The sequence below is a fragment of the Halichoeres trimaculatus genome, unplaced genomic scaffold (genome assembly GCF_033239565.1).
Source record: "Halichoeres trimaculatus isolate MK-OKI-2021-1 unplaced genomic scaffold, fHalTri1.1 fHalTri1_scaffold_20, whole genome shotgun sequence".
Classification (NCBI taxonomy): Eukaryota; Metazoa; Chordata; class Actinopteri; order Labriformes; family Labridae; genus Halichoeres; species Halichoeres trimaculatus.
In genome coordinates, this window is record NW_027437198.1 from 11,559,384 (window position 1) to 11,574,580 (window position 15,197).

The 15,197-nt window shown below is 39.7% G+C and overlaps 1 protein-coding gene across 10 annotated transcripts in view; it reads right to left on the reverse strand.

Moving 5' to 3' along the window:
• Positions 1 to 218: 218 nt before the first annotated feature.
• LOC141809421 (RNA binding protein fox-1 homolog 3-like) overlaps positions 219 to 15,197 on the reverse strand; it is a 499,189-nt gene continuing 484,210 nt past the window's right edge. For 3 of the 10 annotated variants that reach the window (XM_074696421.1, XM_074696422.1, XM_074696428.1), the window contains one exon: positions 8,423 to 13,292. In XM_074696421.1, coding sequence (XP_074552522.1) covers positions 13,248 to 13,292 — 45 coding nt within the window. In that variant the 3' untranslated portion in view covers positions 8,423 to 13,247. Of the gene's footprint in view, positions 5,659 to 8,418; positions 13,293 to 15,197 lie in introns of those variants that run through there. The other 7 variants (XM_074696426.1, XM_074696425.1, XM_074696430.1 and 4 more) reach the window with 7 other exon arrangements.

Consider the following 15,197-nt stretch of genomic DNA (forward strand, 5'->3'; position numbering starts at 1 on the left):
CGGCCTCGGCAACAGACAGGTGCTCTCCATCTTGTAAATCCAGAGGGGGTTTGGCTTAAGACAAATGGGTCTGAGAGTGTCTTCCCGCCCCGTTCCACCTGGCTCATCTCATACTGTGTTGCAGTGATGTTGTGTTGTGGGATTTGTAGTCCCAGTCCGCCCCAACAAGCACGCAGCAGCTCATCACTCACCACAAAACAGCGCTGAGACAGGGAGGCTGAAGTAGACAAGTTTATTAATGATAATAATGAGGATGATGAGGATGATGATAATATTAATAATTAGTCATAATTATAATAACGTTAATGTCATAATAAATAGAACTCTTCATCTGAAGCACGTAAAGAGAAGCATACAGAAAGAGAAAAAACAAAAACACAAAGTTCAGAGTACAGAGCCAGAGGAGGGGGGCAGGGACTTCTAGAGACATTTTTAACCTTTCAATATATCCATTTAATTTTTTAACATTTTTAAACTTTATTTAACTGGAACATTTACAAAAAGGAGAAAGAGATAGATTTTAGAAAATCCTTATAAATAAATTTTGTCATTATTAGAACAAAATACAAGATTTTGGGGAGTCAGAGGATGTTTTTTTATTTTCCCCCCAGACGGATGGGGAAGGAGGTGAGGAGGGTGAGGATAGGGTGAGGGTTTATTATGTACAGAACACCAGGAATACAAAAGGGGCCAGTCGACTCACACTAGAAGGCAAAGAGGGAGGGTGGGGGGAAGAGGGAGGAGGGTGTAGGGAGATCAGGGGGAGGGGTGAGGGGTGGGGGGGGGGCATCCTGCGAGTGTCACAGCTCAAGCAGTTGTGCTCAGGAAGATCAGGACCAGTTCATTACACTGAAGGCATCTGAAAGAAGGAAAGGGGGAGGGAGGGAGGGGGGAAAGGAGGGCGGCTGTAACCCTGCTCCCTGCTCCATCCCGCTGCTGAGGAGCAGGCTGGAGCTTCAGATGGCGTCTGAGGAGGCAGAGCTTCTTTGGTAAAGGGAATAAACTCAGTGGCTTGAGAGCAGAGACACACAGCCACAGTTCTGTGAGACCATAATCTACCTGGACGAACTAAAAACGCCTCAAACAATAATAATAATAATAATAATAATAATAGATATATAAATTAATAAAAAAAAAAAGCAAGATCCATGGTTTACCGTTAATACTATAGGTAGACAAATGGATAATAAATCAGCTGTGTCTGACACTATAACATTTTGTTATTGTTCACTACAAATCCCATGAGACTTAGTAAAAGGAAGAAGCCTCAAAGGAGAATAGGTTATCCTTTTTTTCCGTTTAATATGAGAAATAATACACTGGAGTTAAAACAAACTTAATGTAATGCTCATTTAAGGTGGGCGCTTTCAGCAGTTTTTGTACTGTTAATGTCCAGTAGGTGGCAGCGAACACATTACACTTACACACCTTTAAAGAAAATGATATGGCCAATGCAGTTAAGTTAAATTTAAGCACCCAAACTACTTTGTCGGCTTAGAAAAAAGATGCTGGTATGGGTTAATACAGATTTGTTTGCTGACTAACTCAAATGTAAACATCAGTTATATTTGATGGTAATGGTTTAAAAATTAAACTTCGACTTTTGGTTTCGTTCTGGAGTCAAACGCAAACTTTAACTTTCCAGTTTAATCAGAAATCACAGAAAATGACTCAAAACTCCTTTCCTGCAATCCCTGCTTCAACCGCAAGAGGTCAGCGTTAAACCATAAGAGCAGTTATTGTTTATAATTTCTTTTTTCCTGAATACAAACCACAGGGTTTTGTACTTTGAGCTGACAATGACGACTTTTTTTAAAAAGATTTTTGGTTAATTTTTTTCTCTACCAAAAACTACAAAAAGTTACTAAATCATTAACCATTGCAGTTTGTTGTTGTGTTTGGTTTGGGAGTGACTGGAAACAATAAAAGCGTTACGTCACCAGTTTTATGGATACATACAGCACACATAATGTTCTTTCTAAAAAATACAATTAATTACAATTAAATTATAAATTTACTTTGAGAAAAAAAAAGCATAATAAAGGAAAAGATGTACTGATATGCTTGCCTTTGTGTGCAGGAGCGCTGCAGGGGAAAAAAACAGCACGTTGTCCTAACTCTTATTTTGCTCATTTGGTGTTATGCATAAGTCATTTTTTTTATCAATAACTGCTGATTAAATTAACATAAAGCTATTTTCACCACTTAAAACAGTAACACTGCACGCTGACTCTAGATACTGCTACTAACTTCACTACTAGTACAACTAATATAACAAAAATAAACGTAATAATAACCTTACTGCAGATTAACTTGCTACCTTATGTGCATCAGCGATAACAGTGTCACCAAATCTTTGAGCTTCAACCACTGACGTCTTTAGACATGCTACAGACTAAACTCTGGCTTCGACAACGAAAAGGTGTTAAATTGCAACAGTAGCGTCCAACAATAAAGATACCCTAAAAAAAACTCACTTAAACAGCATACTTGGATTGATCCGCCACGGGGTAGTCCCTTCAAATACACGATTTACTTCAGTTTGAGAGTTCGTTCAAAAGCAGAATTTCTAAGTGGACCTATAGTTTTTTTTATGCTAGTTGGTCTTTGTATATGTGTATTTATAAGAAAAACATGGAGTAACAAAAGCCTTATTGCCTATGGTTGTATGAACTACTCGATTTCTAAAAAAGGAGATAACAGTAGCCGAGCACGTATGACATCATATCTGTTTTGGTTGTGAAGTGCATAGATTGTTCAGTGGATGAAATCAAATCAGGACCAAACTTAAATGCATCTAATTATAAAATCAAATGAAATCAAAACTGTGCTTTTCATCTCTTCATCTCACTCTTTTCCTCCTCTCCCCAGAGCAGCTCTGCCTCCCAGGAAGTTCCCGTCAAAGTAAAACTCCAGCCTTCTCCTGAGTCGTTTCTGACCCACCACGAGTCTGTAAGTAGGCCAGGTGGATCACGTGACTCTCAGAATCAAACCCACAGGTATAAAAATGCTAAGCCTGCATATGATCGCTGCATGGGAGAACAAATGACCGACTTTACCCCAATTAGACTTCACAACAGTTAGTTGCCATGATATAGATACTCTTTGTTATATATGAGAAGCTGTGTACAGATGAACAGAGGTCGTGTGGGTAGGAGCCCTGATTCAGAACATTTTTTTAACCTGAAATAAGATGAAGTTACTCAAGAGTTGTGAGGTGAGATTTACTGTACAGGATATTAACAGTACACACTGTAGTTTTGTACAGGAAGTCAGGAGCTTAACCGAGTGTTTCCCTCTTGAAGCAATTCACACAAAACCACTACTAGCTAAGTAGTGTACCCTGAACTCTCAAACAAAGTTGTGCTTCACCTGAACCTGCTTGCCCCTTCAGAAAAAAAGAGAACAGAAAATTTAAAAAAAAGAAAAAGTTTCTTTTCAGGGCCAGCAGGTTTTTTTTCCAATATGCAATAAAACAGCCCGCCCACCAGGGTCAGCATGAGAACAGCAGTTCACAAAGCGAGGCTGCTGCAGGAAGCTTGGCTTCATCAGTGCGGGGCTCGTTAGATTAGAACAGCGAGCTCTTCCTCCTCAGCGGTGATGAGCGAATGAAATCTGGGTCACGTCAATACACATCCGGGCTCCGCCGTCATCACAGAGTCTCACTGTCTCCTGATCAAAGAGCACTGAGACTGTGTGTTCAAATCATACTTTGGTTCAAGTAAGAAAAGAAAAATCAATATTCATAAACTTTTTATCTGACACCCACAACACCTAGCGCTAATTAGCAAGTCTTCCCAGCTCCAATGAAGGGCCGTATTACCAATTCTTTTCCTGAAGTGTTGGGGTAAAAGGAGGATGATGTTTGGCTTCTGATGGGGAAAAATGTGTAAGTCTGCAAGTGTTTGTGTGTGTTTGTTTATGTGGTAAAGGGGGGTTTGGAGGGAGATCAGTTCACACTATCACCATCACACTTTCAATCATATAACACATGATCACATGTTACAGTAAATATCAGGGACATATTTAGTTGGAGGGGGGGGGTCTGATATCTATGTTTGGGGGCCAGAGGCTTTCCTGCCCACCCCCTCTACTCCCTGACATCACCACAGCCCATATAATAGATATGTATATATATTTATATACAGAAAAAGAATACATACTTATTGGACACCCTAGACATTAATGTACATTCAAAGAACTGAACCAACATTCTTGTTTAAACACGTTTACAGTGACTCTCCTGATATAAAGAATTTTTCGCTTCCACCAAATCATTTTTTTTCCTCTTTAAAAGTTTTCAGTGCTGCATAAAAAACAAAACTTAAACACACAAATAAATATTCTCAGAATACATTGACAAAAGAAATCGACATATTTCAGCCCTCGTCCCTTGTTACCGTTGGATGGGCACTACTGTATTTCTATAATGTTTATCTAGCGACATAGTCTATATGCCTCAGGCTTGTGTTTTGGTTATGCACCTGCTGATGTAGTACAATGGGATTATTCGGTTATAATTCAATTTGTTACATGGTCGTTGATGAGTTATTCTCGTCAGGGTGGAAACGTGCATCCTTGGTAGTTGTACGCACCTTGTTTTTCACGTTGGTCTGAAAGTTTATCCGTCGGTGCAGAGTGACACGAAGGCTTGGGCTCGGAGTCTGGCAGGTGAGTAAAGTCGGCGACTTCTGCGCCGTTTTTCTCTAAGTAGTCCGTAGTCTTTGACCTCTGCTGGGGCGTGGAGAGGGGCAGACCGGGGAGGCTCGGCTGTATACCGTCTCACCGTCCCGCCGTGGCTCACCCCCCCACTCCCCAACGCTGTAAACCAGTGACGCTGCCCATTGGGGAGGGCGGGGATGCCCAATGGTGCTGCCAGGAGAAAGTGACATCACGACAGTATCCACAAGGGACGCTGCTAACAGTAGGCGCTGCCGGTCAGTGACACCGCAACAGGGAGGGAAGGTGCGACATCACAGGCCCGGAGAAGGAAGTAAGTGAGGGCGTTAGGAAGGAGGTCAGGGGAGGTTGGAAGGAAGAAGGCGAAGCAGTGAGACCAGGAGGCTGACCTTTGACTCCACCGGAAGTACAGCGTAGAAAGTGCGTCTGCCTGGATGCCGAGCTCTCCCTGCCACCTTTCTGTTTGTTTGTTTGTTTGTTTTTTTTACACAACCTCGGCGACAGAGCAGTGTGCCATAGAGAGAGGAGGGGGAGCTCCTCCCTCCTCCTTCCTGCATACCACAAAATCAGCATCAAGGGCCAACTGTTCATCTCCCTTACCAAAAAACATAAAAACAGATTTGTACATATATACTGCTTTATACACACTTTTTACCATTGTAAATCACAAAAGTATAGAAAAATAAAATGTTTTATAATAACGGGACACTTTTCATTCTCTCTCTGTCTTTTTCTACCCGGCAAAAAGGTGGTCCCTGGTGGAAACTGGCTCACTCCGTCTGTCAAGTTTGTGGCTGGTTTGACACCGCTGCTGCGGCGCCACTTTGTACGCCTCCCGTCATTCCCTCACCAGCCTCAGTAGAGGGACTCCTTCTCGTCTTCTTCTTGTGTTATTTTCTTAAAGCTAGTTCTCCTCTCTTCGTTGTTTTCATCTGTGATGTCCATCAATACTGAGTACAGCTCTTCCTTTTGTATTTACTGGAAACAGGGGGAGAAAAGCGGGGAGACTGGTAAATATGCAGAAGGTGATGTTTCTGATAGGCATACAAAATGAGAAGTGCAAGTTTCTCCACAAGTTTTCAGGAGTTTTACAGAAAGAAGAGGCAGGAAAACAGTCCTTTGAAAATAAAAATGTATGGGATAATGTTTTTAGGAAGTTCCCCGGCCTCAAATTCTACATAATTCACATTTTTACAAGACAGGAAAAGTTCACGTCGCATGGATGAGTCAAACACAGCTAAAAGGAAACGATTCTCAAACTCAGCTGCATAAAGTTTGAGCAGCGAGAGACAACAGCTTCATTCACTTTTCATCCTCTCCTTGTATAATGCGACATAACAGAAGCAAGAGCAGAGGCCTCACGCCTGCCAAAGCTAGCACTACCACTCTCCCCAGAATAAAGATCAGAGCGCGCTGTAATCGTACCAGTGGAGATCGGCACTTTGACGCTGCAAAGAGGAGAGGCTCTGAGTAATGGGGCTGGATAGATGGGGGAGAATGAAGTGGGTGTGTGAGTGTGTGTGGGGGTGTTGGGGGCAGGCGAGGCAAGGCGATGTGAGCGTCCCGGGACCCTCGTCGTGACAGATGCTCGCTAATTCAGAGTGATCCCCAGCAGCTCCACGGAGCCTCGAAAGAAAAAAAATAAATTAAGAAATGAAAGAAGAGGCTTTAATTTGCCTTTGTAGTGAGTTTCTCTCCACCCCCACCCAACTTCCAGTCCAGAGAGACAAACACTCCACCCCGTGGCTTGCTCAATCAGCGTCCACCCTGTCCCCCTCTTGTTTCTGTTCGCATCCAGGAACTGCCCTCAACACCTCCCCTATCTATTCTATACCTCAGCTTTACTGAGGCCTCACCAGGGACCCACTATACAAAAATATCCACATGCAGCCTTATAGCTCAGCAGGGAGGGAGCACAATAGCGCTGCAGCTACATATAGTCCTCTCTGACAGGCAGCGCAGAGCTCAAAGGGCTGCAGAGACAAATATATTAATCACCCACGGACGTGAAGGAATCAGGGGAGGATTAGCTCAGGTATCAGAGCCTCTGCTGCTCTCAGTTTGTTAAACAAGTCTGTCTTTAGTAATTAAAAGTTGAGCCCATTAAAAGGCTGGGTCACCCAGATACTAGGAGCGGCGATGTTCTACTTAGACTGAGCAGTTTATAGCCAGACGGAGAATTATAGGCCTATGTCACAGACTGGATGAAACATGGGTATAGTCCCAGTGGTGTCATCTGTTGGTTTACTCAGGAGCTAATTCTGATTTTCTTCAAATCGGCTTTGTGCACAATTCTAACAAGTTTTCCAACTCATAGAAGAAAACTTCTGATGGCATCTTCTTTTTTTTTAGCAATCCTGACTGAAAATAGTAAATAACAGGATGCTGATGTAGCCTTGTGGTCATGAGGATAGCCCCCAAGTGGATGGCCCAGGCTCGATACAACCTCTGCCACCTTAACCTCTTTCCTGCTCTGTCCACTGTCCTGTAATGTAACACGAAAAGTAACCTCGAGAAAAATGAATAAATAAATAAAGAAAGAAAGAAAGAAAGAAAGAAAAATAAAAAATAAAAAAAATAAACCCCCTTATAACTCTCATGTAATAAATAAATAAATAAATATATACATAAATAAATTATAAACAAAAAAATAAAAATAAAAAATAAAAAACACATCACATATTATTTAACAAACACACAAAAAACATACATTTACGGTTTCACATTGGGCTAGTACATCTTTGTTTCCCCCTATAAAGCTGCTGTGTTTGACTCATCCATCATCACTTCCTTAAACCACACTTGTCTTCATCACTGAAATGCTTTCTCTGGTCATTCCTACTATGGCCACTAGTAGCCACTGTTGTTCCAATTTTGAATATCTTTTCTTTTTAAAGATTTATTTCCATCAGTCTGCGCCTGCCCGCCGATATCTATTTCAAACTGATACATTTGTTGCAGTACAGCCATCGTTTTTTACTGACATTTCTGATAAAATACGAACATACGATCAAAATGCTAAAACTGATTATGAACTTCTGATTTCTTGTATACAGTAAGTGGTAGACTCACTGGCCTAATTTTTCTATTTCAGATCTGTTCTACACCTTTATGAATTCAAATGTGGACAACACTTCATCAGGGCAATTGTAGAAAAACAGAAACATTAAAAGTAATATAAACTAAATAAATTGTGAGGAAATTAAAATAAAATAAAATAAAATAAAATAAATGAAATAAAATAAAATAAAATGAAAAAAATAAAATAAAATAATGAGAATAAACCATTGCAAGTTTGTATGGAAAGTACAATTTTTTCAGCAAAAAGTCTTAGATAAAAGTTTTTGTCCTCACTTAGACTCCTTTAAATTTGTTCCCCATGAATTTGCAACCTCTTCCTCACAAATTTGTGCCTTTAACTTCTGAATGTTACTCTTCTTTTCAGGCCCAATTCTTAAATTTATTTTTTTCAACAACTGCCCTGAAACAGCATTGTAAGAATTCAAATGTTTTTGTTAAGTTCAGGTTTTCAAACTGACAAAGTCTTTTTTTCTGTCATTGTGGTGTTCCCACTCTGCTCAAAACAACACAGACAGAAAGAGAAAATGCTATAAAGTAAAACAAATAATCACACGTTCCCCAAAAACAAACCCAAAACAAAATACAACAACTGAGGAAGAGATAAATCCCCCGAAACATCACCAACATCCATGTGTGAAAACAGACATGATGTTCATATAAGTGCTTTATTCTGACACTCAAAACAATCAGAGGTTACTTATAAGTCACATACTGACAACAAAAGAAATCATGAGTAACTGAAAGGTCATGATATTATACTTAAAGCTATGAAACGAATCCAAAAGAAAAGTACTTTACACCTTTCAGACAATATATTCTCAATATAGAAAGTACATACAGTTCAAGAACAAGTTCAGCTGAATGTAAAATACACAGATAACCCCACTTCATATAGGAATACATATAAAACAGTTACTCAGAGAGTTGCGATATAGTGTGTGTGTGTGTGTGTGTGTATATACATTTAAATGTATTTACAGGACCTGTAACTTTTTTGCTTGGTTCTCTTTTGTACAAATCTTTTCGGTGGTTTAATAAATGCACCTGCCAGCTTATCAGGGCTTACTGAATACTTGTATTAAATATAAATAATGGATAAAGACTATTTTCTGCAGATATGTAAACATTTCTCGATACGGCTATTACAAACTAACAAATGTTTGAATCAAATAGAGGTCTGGTTGCATATTAAGCTGGTAATGGAATACAACAAAAGCAAACTCAAATATTAAAGTTTCTTTTATAAATTCACATTTAAAATTACTTTTGACTCACTGTTAGCATAAATAAACGGCTCAGACCTCTACGATATTGACTACCAGAGTATTTACACACTGTGTCTTTGACATTTAAGCCTTGATAAGCTGACACTAAAACAGTTAAACAATGCTTATTTTAAACTTTTTTTAAATATGTAAACTCTAGACAATCCGTGCAGGCTGATCTCAGACCTGTCCCTGTAATAACATGACCGCAGGAGACGTGAGCAGAGAGTAAGAGCGTGCAGCCACCATCAGGCTCCTTTTCTGTGAAGTTCACTTTCTTTTCCATTAAAGTGAAGCGCTCAACTTTTAGTTTTTGGAACAACTTAGAGCACAAAATTGCATTTTCATAATAAAACTTAGAGTTCAGGAACTAATCAGGAACTAATGAAAATGTTACAAGTCTGTTGGCTAGACTCATCAGGTAACTCAGTATGTGAGGATGAGATCTTGCAGATAGCTGCAGTTCAGTGAAATCACTGAGGAAATGCACATGTGCATAACGCAAGGGTTTACAATCATTTTGGACACTTTTTGTGCATAAAACTCAAAAATTCTTCCTTCAATCCAAATTTTTTTAAATTTCAAAACTCCACTTTTGTCCTTTGGACACCAGAGTGATCTGCAACATGACTTAAAAATGTTCAATATTCCTTATTTAACATATGTTGTCAACTTCTGAGCACATCATAAAAATATGTGCCAGCATTTTACTCTTTAGTGTGTCAGACTCATTTAAGACTTGTTTGTCTAAGAGTTGGGACACACCCGGCACTGTTCAAGCAGGCTAGAGACGGCCCAGAGGGATGCTGACCCCCTTTAAATCTGACTGGTCATCCCTGTTACCGAACCAAAATCCTGAACCATGATTGGCTATTTGTTTGGTCAAAGACAGGATCTACGTTTCAGACAAAGCGGGCTATGTTCCAACAAGCTTCCCGTAGCTTGAAAACTGTGGTTAACCATCCAGTAAATAAGAGTTTAGCAGCTAAACTCAGGTGTGGTGCTAGAGGGAGCTACACATATGCACAGAAAGTGCACATTGTGGACTTTGCTGGGAATCACCGTGTCACTTATATTCTGGATTTTACGGTTATATCAGTTTGTGCTGAAAGATGTTATTTCAGTTTAAATTGGTTTAAGGACTGACGGTTTGAACATTTGGTGATAAGGCGGTCATCTCAGTATTATAATGTTTTAAATTATTCTTTGAATAACAGATAACTTATTTGATATGGTGCAGTGAAGGATTTCCTGTAACAATGATGAAAACTGAGCTATATCTCATTGCCTACAGTAACAGAATCTACATGTATGGACTCATAACTCACAACAGTTTCTTGCACACGATCAGCCCTTTAGTATTGAAGCACAGGTGTTCAGTAGTAAGTAAGAGCAAATAGAAGAAAGGGATTGTTCATAATTTTGGGATCAGAGGTTAACTGTGGTCATGTTATCACAGGAAAAAGGAGTGGATCATGTTAAACTTTTAGCTTACGGCAAACTACACTGTGTCAGCCAACTGCATTCACTTCTTATTTCTCTCTTCTCCCTCAAACACATGAGCAGACACACCATCACACATTCTAATGCATATACTGTATATATATATATAGCACACAGGCGAACACACTCACACACATTCAGATCAGAAAACTAAATCAGTTTCATTCCAGCCAGAGTGATCACTAACTGAACACCCACACATGTTCTCCTCTTTGAAAATGATAAAAATAATATCAAATGTCCTTTAGACTCATATAAAAACCCCAAATGGTGCGCACGTATGAGCATAGAAAAGGAAGAACAATGTTTCTTTACCCACATGAAGTTTTCTTTGTCTCATAAGATTATTTTTTTGATATACATTACTTTATATCATTTTTAACATTTCGACTAAACATAACTAGCTGTATATGATACTTTTATAAATATTTTACATCTCTAAAAGTATTCAAAAACAAAGAAGAAAATAAATAAAAGTGCAACAAAAAGGCTTTTTTTCTTTAGACCACAAACACGTCTGTGAGTACATGTAAATAAAATATTATTGGCAATAGCTTTGAGTCATTAGCTGCACTGAAATCTGGACGGCTTGTTGCAGCTACACACTGATTTTCTCCTCCACCTCACGTAGCACAAAGTTGTAATAGAAGCCAACCACTGCTGCACTCTGCACACATTTACATAATGTCCTAACTCCTGGGTGCTTTTATATAATATCTGCTGTACTCGTGAGTGTATATAGCTGAAATGTTTTATACAGTATATGTCTACATAGATATAATACAGTAGTTTTAATAAGAACAACAGTACAGACTCATTTTATCACCCCCTCTTGGGGTCTCTGCGTAAATGAAAATCAGCTTGTGTTGCAAAGAGGACAAAAACCTGCTGGTTGTGTTGGAAATAAAGTTATCCTGCCTGCTGAGAAGTGAAGAGCACTGTTTTTTTTCTACTTTGTGAGTTTCTGTTAGCTTATCCTGAGGTAAAACATTTTGTGCAATGCTTGAAAAAGAGACCGGTGACTGGTAGCAGAAAGAGCCCTCTGTCAGGTTCACCCACTTTAGTGCTGTGTCATTAGTGTGTGTGTGTGTGTAAGTTAATGTGGAAAATATGAAGTGTTACAGTGCAACGTGAGTGCAGTCTATCTGCCGGCGTGTATTAGTGAGGAAACGCAACCGTGTCTCCTGCAAATTCAGCTCGTATGCAACTATTAGCATTTAGCTTTTACATTTAAGGGGAATTATGCAAAATTCTGTACTCTGGGATATTATCCTTTGAGTAAATATTTGCAAATGGAGTGTCTGAAGTGTGAAAATCATAAAAACCCTCAAAAACAAAGGTGGAGTCTGCTCACTTACAGTTCAAGCAAACAAATTCAGTGACGAATCGGTAATTGACGTTTATGGGGCTAAAAATGTATCATCAAGCCATTTGATTCAAATGTCTTCCGATGTGAACACAATCCCAATCAGACTAAAATCTATATAAAATTTTCATCATAGCACCTGTGATAAACTTCCTGTCTGTGTCAACTTTGACGACTCCTGTTGACGAAGTCGTAGCATGTGTCCTTACACTGTTTTTATCCTGTGCTCTTCTATGTCAGAGTTTTTATCCTCCTTTTAAAAAGTTTTGAAAAAATATCACTGACTTTAAATCTTGCTGGTAAATTGTACCTGTAAACATGGGTCTTGCACCCATACCTGCACTCTAAACTGCTGCTGCACTGGTTATCTCTTTTGATTTTACAGATTCCATGTGATTTAACTTGAAAATGTCACTGCTAACTTTTTACTTGCATGACAGATAATACTTATTCCTTAAAAGTGCTCTGGTTGTACTCATATCAACTGCAACATGATTGTTTCCAAGACAGTAACATCCCCTTTTTAACATCAGGATCTTGCAGAATAGTTGCATTTAAAGTCACGTAGATTTGCAGGAGACAGGGCTGGGATAAGAGTATTGTGAGTCCAGAACAGAAACCTGACCTTTATGACCCTTTAACTCTGCATGCTGTCAAACCACATAGTACAGCTGCTAAGGCTCCACTGCAAGTGCACAACAGTTGGACACTCCAATGTTTAAAGGAAAACAAAAGCAGTCAGAGCAGCGCCGCCTTTGAACTAAGAATCACCAAGGCATGCTGATCAGCCGAGGACTGACCTCTTTATTTCTGCATGTTAAACAGATGATAAACAAAGTACTTAACAGGGATGGATTATTGACCAGTGCGGCCCTGATCGGACCTCTTGTGTATTTGTGTTTGTCAGGTTAATGTGAATACCATTAAAAAGCCCTGGTATATTCTCATTCAGATGACAGCAGCTGCATACACACACCTCTGAGCATGCATCATGCGTGCTGCAGTAGGCTCACATTGGTTATGGTGACACAGCACCCAGATACAGCAATCAAGATAATGCACATGTGCATAAAACTTTCCAAAAGAAAAGCACAAAATGAATACAAAACAAGAGCAGAACAATGATGACATCAAATAGGTTGTTGTAGAAATATCGGCTTGAGAGGGTGTCGGAGGGGCAGGGTGGGGTGGGGGGCTCGGGTTGGGGACCTGGAAGCTTTTAGTTTGATTTAGCTCTCCACCGAGGACCGGCTTGTTTTGTGTTTGTATTTCTTTTTTCTTTTTTAAAGATTGTTTTTTTTGTTTGTTTGTTGGGGAAATGTCTCTGTCTTTTCTCGCTTTTTTTCTTTCTTTTAGTAGGGAGTGAAGCGACTGTACCCTCCTCTGTATAGGCTAGCCTGCAACATCAAAGATGAAAAAGTACCAATCAGTATTCAGGCGACAGCTTTAGTCTCTTTCTCTTTCTCCACAAATCTCCTTCCTTCTTTTCATGCAGTTATTGTTTTCCTATTAGAGCCTCCATATAAGGGTTGCAACTTTGATTTATTTCAGCCAATCGTCAGTGTGTGTTAGGAACAGGGTCATCAGAAGTTAAGGTGGATTGGTCGACATGGAGCTTAATTAGGGCAGAAAGAAAGAACATTTCTTGGAATAAAATTTCTTAGGCTTACACATTTCTTTTAATTAATTACAATAAGAAATAAATTAAATAAAAAAGTTCTTTGTGCTTTTTTTTCTTTGAGGGAACCATTCCTTTTCAGGCTACACAATATCAGAGATTCAACTAAAGCAGCATAAGTTCAGAGAGGTTTAATCACAGCTCCTTTTCATGTCTAGCGGAGGTGTCTGCACCTTTCTGGAGGGGGCGAACCACCACAGGATATTAGCCCTTAGATTTAGCACCATGCTCAAGATATCTAGGGCAGACACACACGGAATAAAGCATGCAAGTGGGCCTGTGCATGCACACCTGCACATGCACACACACTCACACAGAACTCCTCTCATCTTTCTGTGGCTCTGCTGCAATTAAGAATTCAGACAAACTCCAAAGGCTACTGAATGTCTTCAAAGGCTAATTTTGCCTAATTTCAGGGAGCCCTCTCCCTGGTACGAAACTTTCATCCATGTGAGATGCTTCTCTACACTAGGAGTGAGTAAAGAGAATTTCCAACCTCAGAGGAACTAATTATTGTATAGCTTTTAAATGCAAAGATGACTCCTCTCTGCTGGAGAACCATTAATCAAATATGATTAAAGAATTAAAAACCAAACTGCTCTTCTCTCTTCAGCTTGAGAGTTGATTCAGCGTTGGCCTCAGAACAGCCCTGCTCTCAGCGGCCTCACCATTTGTTCAACACCACGCACACACATACACACATACACACACACCCTCTGGAGTCTGTGTTAACTCCCTGAGCTCCCAACACACACAACATTAGCTCTGATATTTTTAGGGGCCAATTCCTGTCTTCTACTTTGATCGAGAGGACGAGCAAAGTGTCAGAGAAATGGAAGGAAATTTGGAGGAAAAAGAAGAAAGTATAAAAAACATTCAAGCACATTTTTAATTAAGTAAATGAAGAGGAAAAAGAAATGTCTTAATTAATGAAAGCTTTTAGCTAGCAGCTGCACCGGGGAACTGTACGCTTTATGTTGTTGAAAAATCGCATGCATGCCGGAATGGTAAATTTGAGTCATTTCTCAAGCAGAGAGCACGCCTCGCTTCAAGCTTCAAGCTGTGGGCAGGAGGAGGGAGGGCGAGACAACTCCCTTCCTCCGTCTTGCTCTCCCTTTTATGTCCCACGGCACACTGCTGCATGCGTTTGATGGTCCTTAATCTCGAGGTTTTGGCCTGTGAGCCTGGTCCCAACCCCTTGTCATCATCAAAACAAAAAGCAAAGAGAAACTCTCTCTCTGTTTTAAAAAAAGATGCCCTTTTATTTATTCACTTTTTCATCTTTGATGTAACAGTAGCTGCAAAAGCTAGCTAAAAACAGACATTAACAATTCAACGTCATCCCTTCAAGTTTGGTTTGTCTGAATGGGGAAAAAATAAAGATGAGCCAGCTCACTCACAGCGAGTTGAGGGATGTTGAATGAACGGAAAGCTTCTTGGAAATGTTATGTAAGATGAAAGTTTGGTTACAAAAAAAAAAAAAGAAAGACAAGAAAATACACTGCAGTAATCACTCATTCTCATTTCAGGAAGAACGCAAATGAATATTTCATGGGGTGAGCTTGCATGGCATCACACAAGTTTGTTGCACTAAATGTTTGAGCCAATTTCCACATGCTGGGTG